General features: G+C 44.7%; 1 protein-coding gene across 1 annotated transcript in view; it reads right to left on the reverse strand.

The window, feature by feature from the left end:
* The window catches only part of AGPAT5 (1-acylglycerol-3-phosphate O-acyltransferase 5), a 62960-nt gene extending 50054 nt beyond the window's left edge, over positions 1 to 12906 (reverse strand). Inside the window, exon 1 of the mRNA XM_075598205.1 lies at positions 12374 to 12906. Within this exon, the coding sequence (XP_075454320.1) occupies positions 12374 to 12592 (219 nt within the window). The 5' untranslated portion in view covers positions 12593 to 12906. The remainder of the gene's footprint in view (positions 1 to 12373) is intronic.
* Positions 12907 to 13678: the final 772 nt, after the last annotated feature.

The raw sequence follows: 13678 nt of genomic DNA on the forward strand, positions 1-13678 counted from the left end.
CTTTTACCTTTAGATGCCTAATGCTGATGGGTGCTGCTGATTGATTGAACCTACGGTATCTGCGGCTTGGTAATAAAGAAAGTATATCACACAGCTATTCCTGAGTAAACAAACATCTGTATGTCTCTTCCAATATAGTAGACAATAGTTGCAATCATTTAGAATGATGATACATTCCTATACTCTACACTTTGATCAATAAAGTGGCAGAACTGGCAAATGTTTAAAAACAGCCAGTCTGAGCCTGTTGCAAATAGTAAGCTTTAGGCCTGGGACCCGCTGCGCTTGGCGGCGCGGGCGGCTGCACGAGAGTTCCCCACCAGCAGGGGAATCCTCCCGAGCCGGTCCCGGTCCCCCCTGGCTGCACAGCTCACTACACTCTGTGACGCGTCAACAGCTACGGGATACAAGAGAATTGTGATCCCTAGCTTCGACGCGTCACGTGGTGTGGCTGTGAGACAATGAGGAGGGGAGGCTTCGGGGAGCGGGGAGGAGTGTGGAGGGACAGCAGCGTGAGTGTGTGTGTGTGTGCCTGAGTGCCTGTCTGTGTTTGTGTATGTGTGTGCCTGAGTGCGTGAGTGCCTGCCTCTGTCTGTGTGTATGTGTATGAGTGCCTGCGTGTGTGTGTGTGTGTGCCTGCGTGTGTGTATGAGTGCCTGCGTGCGTGTGTATGAGTGCCTGTGTGTGCGTGTGTGTTGCTTTATTTACCTCCAATCAGCTGCTCCCCCCCCCTCTCCCTCCACGGGCTCGGGCTGGAAGAGTAGCGGGCCCCTCCCGCTCAAGCCTCCCACTCCCGCCCACCTCCCGCTCCAGACCGCATATCGCGGTCTGTGTATGTCAGCGACCCGCCTGTCTGCAGTGCGGGAGCGCTGACGGAGGGAGCGGGGCCTTAGCCTAAGGCACCAATACAAGCTTAATGGTAACAGAAAGATCGTTATTCTCTATTGATATGCTGTGTCCTCTATACACAATGCTGCTGGATAGTGGTTTTATTCCACCTTTGTATAGAAATAACTATTGAGGAATCTGTCTTTAGAGGGTATGAATCAGACTTGCTGTGCTTGTTATTGCACAGACAGATGATTCTGATTGCCCCTAACAAATGTTCTCCATAGAGTTATATATTACATATTGAGTCTTGTAGGATAATCTTTGACTCTGGAGATTATATGCAAACCACTCTAGACTACCCTTGATATACTTGTTGATTTTACCTGTAGGTGCCTAGTGCTGATAGGTGCTAATAATTGATGAACCTACAGTATCTTAACAGATATGTTATCAATAACATATAACTCTATGGAGAACATTTGTTAGGGGCAATCAGAATAATCTGTCTGTGCAATAACAAGCACAGAGACGAAAGTTAACCATATGTTAACACTAGAACCCCGATAGCTGCACTCAATGTGTAGTATATAATAACTGTAATAGCCGGGGTATACAATAGCCCACTGTAGGAGTTAATAGATCTCCTCAAAATTGACAAAGTGAGTATTGTTCTCACAAATGCACAAAAAATAATAAAATCTTATTTCAATAAATCACAATGCCGTCTAAAACTATATACATGTAAATGGTTAAAATTCCCCAGGTGGGCGGCACATGGCGAGTATAGCAATGCTGGAATAGGAGTCCAGTCTATGCTATAGCAATAACTCAAGATATACTGTTCTCAATAATATCACTCAGGTCTTAATGCTCTAATAATGAAGAGGACCTCCTTAAGTGTGAGTGTGATATATTGTTGTTAAAGTATCTTGAGTAACACTTATACAGACAAGTGCTGCTGCAAATAGTAGCACTATTTAGTAGATACAGCGTGTAGTTTCTCACGAGCGCACCGGTGTGATTATAGTGCTCACACTAGATATCAACCTCATAAAGCAAGCTACACAAAGTGGATGGCACTGATAAGCAATGGCAGGCCATAACATCAATAGTGTGTAATCATGTCATGAAAAGGGTAACAGTATACTGTACATAGATGGTTGACACAATGCAACAGATGAAAGCACCCTTAATCCAAATGCTACAGTGTAGCAGGACCTTAAATAATCCTATGCATAGCACCATGTGTAGCAATAGTATTGGCGTATGGTATTCTAGTTGTAGTAACAATGAAACCCGAATTAGATGCTACCTAATCAGGCATAAAACTACAATGACTTTGCACACGTTAGCCAATACTAAAAATATATTGAGTGCTCGTGCTGAGCAGACCCGTGTGGCAGTATATGACCAAGCGTGGTGTATCCCGGTTGTAATCGCGCTAAAGCCTAGTATAGCAACTCGGGTAATAAAGTATAATTGCCACATAGAAACAGCCCATCAAAGACATAAACCAATAAGTATGGTTTGCGTGCTGTTAGAAAGCCAGGCTATACTCCTTGCTAAGCGTAGGAATAAGGAGCGCCGTGATATGACAGTATGTTGTGGTGCTGGTAGCAGGATACATCCGGGAACTTAACACAGCTGATTCTGGCCGCCTCCCACATTGACGCCACCGTCGTAAAACCCTACGTACGTTTCGTATGTCTCTGCATACTTCGTCAGGGGGAGGAGTAAAAGTACGTAGCTGTAGTGACTTTATATACTCAGGTGTGTCAATTAAGGTAAACCAATCCACTTACGATGTGGGTTGGTGCTGCCTATTATTGTTAATCCTAACCTCACATTTCAGCTAAATAAGGTACAGGATAGGCAGTCTTAAGTCAAATGTATAGAAATGAACTGGAATGGATAGTGTATTAGACCTTTGGACATAGTTATATAAATTTATCATCTTAAATTCAACTGACAAAAATTGCAATTAATCTCCTGGTGTTTCTACAGTCAGAGTACCTTATATTGAGGAGATGAGTGGAGATAAATGTGCCATACTGGCAATCCAATGTAGAAGAACATTGGGAGTATTATTGTATATATTGGAATAAAGATTAAATGTGTGAATCAAATAAAATAAATGTGTGGTGCTGATTTTGGTCTCATTTATTTATCCGTCTCCCTTCAGGGGTATCTACGATTAACTGCTATGCCTAAGAGATCCCATCTGCTAATGTTATCCAATACAGAAAGTGGGAGAGTGGTCAGATTGGTAGACCATATAGGGATATATCTTCAAGAAACTACAAATAGCCTCCTATCCCCTAAATATTTATGGCTAACTTTTATCCGAGATGATATCTTGTAGCAAACGCAAATAGGTATATGTCAAAGATGTAGGAATGGAGTTAATACTAATGAGCCGCCCCTATTTGCCAATACGGCCCGAGAGACTAAGAGTCACTATAGCTGTATACCAAATCCCCCGGAATATCCCATCTAGCAGTAGACTTGGCTCATCAAATATCCTAGTGTCTGGGCTCCCGCATGCCTAGGTAGATCCTGCAAAAACAGAGGGATAGAAAGATCTAACATACCCAGGAAATCTAAAATTGAAATTTCGGATGCCTTCTTATCCCATATCAATTAGTGGCTGACCTGTCTCTGAAGTGTAATCATCAAATATGAGATTCAAATTAATGTAACCAGTCATGTAGGAATTAAAAATATAACTAGTGAGACGCTTCTATTGGTCAATACGGCTCAAAAGATTATAAGAGTCACTTAAAAACTGTATACCAGGTCCCCTGGGATAACCCAAATAGCAGTTGACATAGCTCATCACATGCCCCAATCTCTAGTCACGAGTGTAGCTAGTTAAATATTTACAGAAATGAGGAATACAGAAAACCTTCATTGAGGCCATCTGGGGACATAGTGTGTAAATTATGTATACAACGGCACTCCTTCTGCAGAAGCAGTTTATCCCAGTCCCCTTTGCGAATTCCCCATGGGATATGTTCAATACCTGTAAACGTAAGGACTTGACTGTCTCCCCCATGTTCCTGTACCACGTGTCCTGCCACCGGTGTATCAAGTTGATTCCGCACCGACCCAATGTGCTCCAAAATCCTAATTTTGAACATTCCATGGGTCTTCCCCACATACTGTTTCCCACAAGAACAATTCACTAAATAGATCACCAGTGTAATGAGGGGGCCCCAGTGTTTGCCCAGACCCCTTAAAACCTAGTATAAAGGTTTGGGGTTTACTCCAGCCAAGAATAAGGCTGAGAGGGTTTTATCAAGATACGGCAGTGAGAGTTTTAAAAGAAAAGTTAAAATGTTTAAAGATCCAGTTTGCTATGTGTAAGGGATGCAGGCTAGTGTAAAAGGGAAACGTTTAGGGTTACACTTTCATACACCCAAAAACTAACGCATTTTAGCAGCAGAATGTATGAAAGTATATTTCATTAAGCAGCAGCATTTTAAAAGATGTTTGACTTTATACATGAAGCATAAGGCAGGGTTTTTCATCTCCTAGGCCCCTGGGGCTTTGGTGCCGGTGAGACAAGTCCTAGGTCCCTAGATCAAAGTGACACTAGATAGTAGGGGTGTAAAAGCCATTAATTAAGATGGTTGTGTGAAGTGTCAGTGGCCTGTGAAGAAATACAGGCCATTCTGGCAAACTGTCACCTCCCTAGACAGAGCGGCCCCAGCCCTGCAGGGAGCTTTGCATGACAACTAAGCAAGATGACGGTTTGGTCACACATGCCCACTGCCATGCTGAAGCTAGAGGTGCCAGGTTTCACAAACCTGGCAAAGTGTGTGATTGGCTAGAGATGAAGTTCCCACGCTGCGGATTGGCTGTAATACTCCAGAGATGACTTTGAAAAGGTTATAAAAAAAGTGAGCAGCCAGCCCAGAGAGCAAGTTTTTCCCAGTGATTCAGTGTTTTTGCCAAGATCTCCAAATTCTCAAGATCCTAAGTCCTAAGAGTTCTAAGTGACTCCAAGCCCATAGAAGCCTTGCGGAGACTGCAAGGACACAGCTACAGGATTTTAAGGAGAAAAGTTCCTAAGTCACACTTTCGGTACCATTTGGAGTGGAAAGTACGGGAGGTGCTGGAGGCTCATGCCGATTTGAGTTCCAGAACCTTTTGGACTAAGTCCCAGTCAACCAACGGACTATTTACAGACTTTATTTCAATCAGGAAAGTCACTGTTTCAACCCCAAACCCCCAGTAAGTGTATTTTTCTTCTGCCTGTTGTAATTCAAATGTGTGTTTGCCTGTTTCTACGGAATAAATTACAATTTATTTTACTTATTGGCTTTGCTCAGTGATATGATCCCGGTTTAAAATGTTTAAGTACCTGGTCCCCTGTGACCACGGGGAACTCCTAAGGCCTCGGTCCCGCTGCGCTCGTTGGCGTGGGCGGCAATGTAGCGAGTTCCCTACCAGCAGGGGAATCCTCGCGAGCCGGTCCCGGTCCCCACTGGCTACACAGCTGACTACACGCTGTGGCGCGTCAGCCGCTGGAGACACCAGAGAATGGTGTTTCCTAGCGTTGACGCGTGACGTGTGTGGCTGTGAGCCAATGGGGAGGGGAGGCTTCGGGAGGAGGAGAGGCTTCGGGGAGCGGGGAGGAGTGTGGAGTGAAAGCAGGTGAGTGCCTGTCTGTGTGTGTGTCTGAGTGCGTGCCTGTCTGTGTGTGTATGAATGAGTGCCTGCGTGTGTGTGTTTAAACTTACTTTCCAGCTCCAGCCCGAGTCCGTGGAGGGAGGGGGGGGAGAGTAGCGGGTCCCTCCGCTCAAGCCACGCCCCCCCTCCCTGTCAAACCGCCCACCACCCGCCCACCTCCCGCTCCCTACAGACCGCATATCGCGGTCTGTGTATCTCAGCGCACCGCCTGTCAGCAGTGCGGGTGCGCTGACTCTGGGAGCGGGGCCTTAGCCTTAGGGAAGACAAAACATTATTTTTGTTGGGGGCAGCGTAGAGGTGTAGTGTGAAGGTTTTTGGGGAGATAGTGCTCCTTTTGAAGGCCCTGTGAGTCAGCAGGATGCATTAACCCTTTTGACACTAGTCACATGCACACAGGTGTGGCGTACATCAGGGGTGCGCAAATGTTTCCCCATGCGCACCCGTCTGCTCTCAGCGGCACCTCGCACCCCCCCCCACGTCAAATGACGTCACATTGCCATGGCAACGTGATTGACCCCACGCCGTCATTTGACGCCGGGTTACCATGACGATACGTTACTGTAAGGTAAGTATGTTATAGAGGCCTTCCATTAAATGCCTGGGGGGCGAGCACAGTACCTCTATAACTGCCACGCCGCCCCCCACCCCCTCCCATCAAAAAAAAAATCTAGGGCCCCCCCTGTTTGCGCACATGACAAGCGCTGCTTGTAACATTGACATCTGGGATAGCGGCTCTTAACAACCACCATCCCTGATGCCCAAAATAAGTCATTAGATGCCAAGAACAAACAATAATGTAGACCCATTCATAAGAGAATATAATAAAAGGTATTCTGTAAGTTGTAGCAAGACATCTCTCGTGCAAGATTGTGCTCCAGAGCTAGATTCTAATTGTTTTCTGTTTATGAACGTATGCTTATGAATTTCAGTCAAATTCTCCAAGGTATGGTTTCTCATTTTAAATTGCGCATAAGAGATATTTTATTTTGTATCGATTTTCACTGCTTTTCATTGCAGTAGCCATAATTGCCCTCTTTAATTATGTATTCCACCAATATCACTTGGCAAGAACACATTGTATTTTTCCACAGGTGACCGGTTATACATAACATTCTTTTATTTTTTCCTTATAGGAGACAAAAGAAAAAACATTACCCTTAATTGCTATAATGTAACCTAAAATTCATGAAATCTTGAGACCGAAAAGTTTAACAGGAATTAAAGAATTTGTAGGTTCAATGAGGGTATTCATTAGATTAACTCAACTCTAGTGAAGTTTATAAATATGGGGGGCAAATTGTACTGCTTGAACATACTGTACCAAAATTACCATAAATAGTGGTATGCGCCATGAAGCCTCAAAAACCACAACTGTCTTTCTTGAAGTCCTTGCTAATACAGGGCCAAGCAAATACTACAGTAGATCGACAGGTCTCATCAGGACTACAGCTATAATAAAACATCCATTTATGAAAATGTATGCCACTAAATGCTGAATGAACGAATGAGATATTTGCTTCTGGTGTTGGTTTCAGCATCTGATATGACTTGAAATTTAGAAACCGGATGTGCAAGCATCATTTGCTTTGAGAAACGTAGATAAGATTAAAGGCAAAAGGGTATGACACAAAAATTGCCATAGTAATAAACTATAAAACCGCAAGATACATCAGTACCGCTGAATTTTATTTGTTAAACTGTGAGTTAATACCTATTTTTTTTTATTTATTTCTTTTTAATACAAAAGACAGCTCTTAAAAATACAATTGGGGTTAAATATGGTGCAACTGAAGCGTTAGCTTCTAAGACGTGGCACCAAACCTTTTCTAGACCACACTATGGCATATAGGAACACTGAACTGGCAGGGTGCTCATCATGAATGGCATATAGCGAGAAAAATGTTGTTTTATTACCATCACCAGAAAGGGCGTAAGGAGTTCCGTAGTTGCAATGCAGCCCTGAAAAAGTCTTGGATGTTTTATGAGAGGAAGTAATGAGGGAAGAGGTCCGTAGGTCAAACGTGGTGTGGAGACTGCACGTGGGAGAGTACTGGGGGAAATCACACTGGAGATGTAGAGTGGCTGTATAATGGGGAGCTTAATAGGCAAGAACCAGAACCTTGAATTTGATTCTGCAGGATATGGGTAGCCAGTGTAGGAATTTACACAGTGAAGCAGCAGACGTTGGTGATGTAGATGAGCCTGGCAGCAGTATTTAGGATGGACTGAAAGTGAGCCCAACTAGAAGCAGGCTGCAGAAATTCAGCGGGTATATTAAACGGTCTAAATTTGGTCGCGGCTGTTACGCTGTAACTCACCCCGCCGCCGGAACCTGCTGCCGGCCACTACACCGCTAAGGTAAGTGCCTAAATCACCTACCCCTAAGCCATTACTCTAAAACCACTAAAACCTTGAAAATGACCCCCTACAGTAAGAAAATGTACCTTATAAGCCACTAGTGGCGGGGATTCCAGCGGCGGATCGGCTGCGGGTCTATCTGTGGCCAAAACGCCAGCAGCCAAAATGGCCACGACCAAAATGTCCCATTCCACATATGAAAAGTGTGCAGATTTGAATTTTGCATGGTGAAGAAATTGCATATTTTAGCAATATTTCAGAGGGAAAAAAAAGTGGCAGGAATTGCCGAGCGACTGGATGTGTGGTATAAAGGAGAACAACATCTGGCTTGTGGAATCGGGAGGATAGTGCAGCTATCCATTGTGAGTGCGCAGTCAGGCACAGGGTTAGAATAAAGGGATTACCTTGATGTACCAAAGTGACAGACTGCAGTCTAGAAAACGTAATGCGTCCCGCAAACCGCCATCGGATAACGAACCATCGGATTGCAGGTCCATATTAATCGTCGACGGATACGCGGGTCCGACGTCAGATAATGCATCCAGCGGACTGCATTATGCAGTGTCTGATAAGGCCGCGCTTATAGAAGCGGCTACGGCGACATGCTCTTGACAACTGATGTCACACGTCACTATAGCGATTGTTGCACCGAGGTGCAGAAGACCTAGGGAGGGCGTGGCCAGCCATTTTTGGCTTAACTGCTTCACGTGACGCGGCAGCCGAACACAAACTTCAGAGATTTTGAACGCTATGTCGCTGCGCAGCGCGGTCGCGTCCAATATGTGAACCCGCGACAGCACTGAGCGCCATTGCCGCTACTGTAAGCGTGGCCTAAGGCTGCGCTTATGGCGATGGCGCGTCAAAACATGCACTGTCGCCGGCGCTTATAGTGGACGCGACGGCGCTAACAAAAATCTGGTAGTCACTGTTATTTGATTTTTAGAGAGACGGTCTCCCTTTGTGGCTAGAGAGCTTTTCTGTCCCTCTGTCTTCCCCCTTTGACGTCACTGGCCTTGTAGCCAGCGACGTCGCCTAAACTTTAAATACAACTATCGCAATGGTGACGGGCGACATCAGTCTCGTCGCCGGCAGTATAAGCGCAGTCTAAGGCATTCGACGGAAAGCATGATGTCTGATACAGAAGGCTACCTGTATACCTAATTACGTAGTAGGAGATGGGTCATGTGTCTTCAGCATACTAATTTGTAAATCCATTATAAAAGAACACAGGCGACATGTTGAGCTGTCAAAAACAAAACATGAAGCTTTGTATAAATAAATTAAAAGTTCTCATAGTTAAATTGTCAATTGTACGGTGTCATGCTTTGTATTGCTCTTGTGGCACATCTTCATTGTATTTATAATTTAATAAATCCTGTGTATGTAGTCTTATAATTGCACTCACCTTCTCAGAAAAACAACTCACAAACCTGCATCTAATTCTACAAACCTAGCTACACTGCACGGCTGGTGTTGTCAATTACAGGAAGAATGAAAAGGAAAGTTGATTTCCACACCCGTTAGATTGAATTTGTTACTTATCCATCTTCCCCCTCTAGTATCTAGTTGCCCTGCCATCTAAATTTCAGACATCGAAACTAAAACCAGTGTTTTTCAACCATGTCCTCTGGAACGCTTGGGTTCCCTGGGCATCCCTGCACTTTTTAGGTCAATTGAAAATTGCACCAAATACAGAAAAATGTACAATGCATCTGATCTCAGACACGCTATTAGAGAGGGTTGGGGTTCCGCAGAATGTCACAATATAATGATAGTGTTCCCTAGCCAAAAACAAAATTGGAAAACCACTTAACTAAATATTGGCAAAACATCAGTACGATTGCTGTACTTAAAATTGCATCATTTGATAGATATTTTAATAGTTATGCAAAATACTACACTTTAATAAAATAGAATACAAAGATTTCTAGCTATGCACGCCTCTAACCTGTACAAATAATCAGTAGGAGAGCCACTTCTTTCGCACAGTAGTCGCATAAGTAAAATAACATAGATTGCAGTGTGTATGAAAACTTGCACCTGGAAACCCTTAATCATTCAAAGGCAACACCCTTTTACAGATAAACAACCTATCAAGAAAACCGTTAATAATTAACATAGGATATGTAATGGCGCCTTTTTTGCAAAGCATTGTAATCTGAAATGTTGCTTAAAATCACACAAACGAGAGCAGATCATTTAGAGCTACTGCAAAAAAAAAAAAAAAAATACCATTTAAAAACCTCACCATTATATTATCCTTGTGCATTTGTTTCAGAGTCATTTCAAATACTAAGCATTTGAAACCTACATTGACAGGTAAAGTACGCAGCAAAATGTACTAGATACTACTGTACATTAACTTTACCACCATTAGTAGGTATAATGTTATTATGAGAAGTTAAAACAACAAGCATAATACAGAGCAAAGGCAACAACAATGGCTAGCACAATCACACAGATTGTTGCATTTAATGCTTAAAAAATCCTATAGTGGGAGGGGAAATAAAAAAACTTCTAATTGGGCAAAGTATAAGATGTAGAAATGTGCGTTCGCACCGAGAGGTTTTCCAGTGGAAAGCAAAGAGTAGCACAAGTTCAGCATTACATACACATTGGCTGTGAAATGCTGACTGGCTGGAGACTGAAGGTCAGAGCCAAAGGCCCCGTCCTCGTCTGAGACACAGGGACACTGGCAACCATTCCTGGAAGCTCTACTGGTGAACAACGTGTGGGATCTTACTTTTAAATATTGAGATTCTTTGAATTTTTACAGCATGTGTGCTCATGTTTTTGTTTTGCTAGGCGACCAAAAGTAATTAACCCAAAACATTGCAGGCCTATTTGACCTTCAATGAGTTAACCTGGTCAATATTTTTGCAGTCCCGCTTTTACGGTTCATATAGAAGGATGAATAGTTGAACAATAAGATGTGAGATATACCAACTCCCCAGTGAGTTCAGTAAAGTGATTGTCAGTAATAAAAAAGTTCAAAATACAAAATAAAAAAATACATTGCTTGTTTTGAGGGTTTATAGACGAAGATTATTTCTTACTGTAAAGGGCACAACCAATGGAAAATTCTTATACACATACATGTGTTTTAAGTATATTTGGGGGTATTTTTACATTACATGTACAGTATTAGTCATATGTATACAGGCGTTTGGTATTTCTCATGCTCATTCCTACACAAATGCCCTGTTAAAGTACTTTTAAAATAAGCACCATACACATTTTTCCTAGAATATTTCTTTATTCAGTTGTAGGCAACCACAGTTGATGTCCTCTTAAGGATCACAAGCAACAACGAGAGATAGAGAGATAGATATCAATGTTTGGAGTGTACTGTACCAATTTGGACAATCCTAATACAAAGAACTGGCCTAAAACATACGATTGTGCATAGACAGAATGGAGACATATGTTGCTTACAACTGCGAAAATCGTGCCAGTGTTCTAATGAAAGAGCAGAAAAATACCTAGAGGCATAAAAGCAATGAGTTAAAGGACTACAAAACATATACAAGTCCAGCGACCTCTACATTAACTGTATTAATATTTTCATAGACACAGTACACTGGCAATGACATGGTTGTGTGAGTAAGGTAGTGACTACACACCACAGGTACACTGCTCTGCATCCATGTATGTGTTCTCACAACAAGGACAAATGGTACAACCAGAAACATTTTAGCAACGTGACACATGCAGCTGTGCTTAGCCCAAGGTCAATTCTGCAGTGAGCACATGTAGAGGTGGAAACAGTATAGTCCTCAACCGAACAGATGCACACATCTAATGTGCATTACATAGAGTGCGTGTATATGACATTAAGAATGTAGTCTCATTTGAAAAGGATGGTACAGTAGCACTGAAGGGAGTTGGGTCAAGGTGTGTGTGTTTGAGATAACGATATGAATTGAGAGTGAAGCCACTGAAGACTGAGGGAGGAAATTGTGTTTGTCGGAGAGTGATAACATGAGTGGGCCAACAACCATGCTAATGAAAGATGTGCCATGCCCAAGAGCTCACGTCACTTTATTACACAGTTTTCACTCACTTATCCCCAGCACCCTCACTCACGCTGACTTTAACCCCCATATAAACTCACATTTACCTTGACACCTACCTCCCCTATTAATTAACCATCACCCCATGTAAACACCTCCCCCACACAACCCATCGTACTTATCTCCAATAAACCCCCACGCCCTCCCCATCCTATAGAAACTCTACTCACCCCATCTACATCTCACTTAAACCAAATACCTCCACCCATCCTACAGAAACCCCATCTATATCTCACTTATCCCCAATACTTCCCCCATCTATATCTCACTTATCCCCAATACCTCCCACATCTATATCTCACTTATCCCCAATACTTCCCCCATCTATATCTCACTTATCCCCAATACCTCCCCCATCTACATCTCACTTATCCCCAGTAACCCCCCGCACAGAGCGCCCCTGGGTGCGCACTGACCTGTACCCCGGTGTAGTGCTGGAAGAAGAAGAGCACCATGCTCTGGTACACGGTGTACAGCTGGTCGTCCCCCCGGCGGTAGAGCCTCTCGGGCAGCATGGTGCTCAGGGCCCTCCAGCAGCCCCACGCCAGCAGGTACGGGGGCGCCGCGCCCAGCATGAGGGCCGCGGGGAGCAGGTAGCGCAGGGAGTAGGTGTGCAGCACGGCGGACAGCAGCATGGCCGCGGCGGGAGGCAGGGGACACAGGGGAAGAAGAGCAGCGCCTCACCCGCTACTGCACCGCCGGGCGTGCGAGGCTGTCACCCGGCAGCACGAGGGGGGGAGGGACGGGGGCGGAGACCCCGTGCCGGCTGTGACAGCGGGAGGAGGAGGGGCGGCGGCGGCAGCATGGCGGAGCGCGGGGCTGCGTGTGTCTGTATACATCTATATGCACGCGGAGGTGTCTGATACACGGGTATGTCAGGGCTGTCGGCGCCATGGAGCTGGGACAGGTTGGACAGAAGGCCCGCACGGTCTCTATGGTCACTGCCGCCGAGGAGGGTGTGACGGGGGCGCCACCGACGTCACCGGGCGTGGGATACGCGGCGGCCATGTTTGTCACGGGAAAGATGCCCCTAGATGCCAGAGAGTGTGGGGAGGGGGACATGGGGAGAGAGAGAGTGCTGAAAATAAGCGAGATGCCACCCAAAGGGGGAAGTGAATGTGCAGCAGCTGAAGGGTAGGCCCACTGATTGCCAACGACATCACTGCTGTGAAGGTCAAAGCACACAAAAGAGTGCAGTTTGGGGGGTAATTTCTTTATTTCTAACCATAAAGCTGACACGTTATGGGATATTTTCTGAATGCAGAAACACTGAAAGTTAATCATGACACTGGACAACGCTTTAGTTATGAGGGGCACCCTTTGATTTATTTCTACATGACAGGCATAATCCCTGAAGATAAATCCCTCACTTGAATACAAGTGAATGGGAGTTTTAGAAATCTCATGCATTTTCATCCCAATTCTACCTAAAATAAAGCTTTCCATTCTGTGCCCATTTAATGGGTGCCCTAATCTGGTGGCAGTGTCCTTGCCTAATAAAGACAGCTACAGCACCACATCACATAATATGTGTGGCACGGTCCCCCTTTATCCCCTTATCTTCCGCTGCGGAGGATGGGGAGAGTGCGGGGAGGGTTGCGGGTGGCGCGCGGAAGCAATCCAGTCGCCGGAGGCTCCCGGCAGCTCCCTTTGCAGGGAGCCGCCATCTTGGTAGTGTCTGGTCATGCGCAAGATGCTGCGCATGCGCAGTGTTAGGGGCG

The sequence above is a fragment of the Ascaphus truei genome, chromosome 4 (assembly GCF_040206685.1).
Source record: "Ascaphus truei isolate aAscTru1 chromosome 4, aAscTru1.hap1, whole genome shotgun sequence".
Classification (NCBI taxonomy): domain Eukaryota; kingdom Metazoa; phylum Chordata; class Amphibia; order Anura; family Ascaphidae; genus Ascaphus; species Ascaphus truei.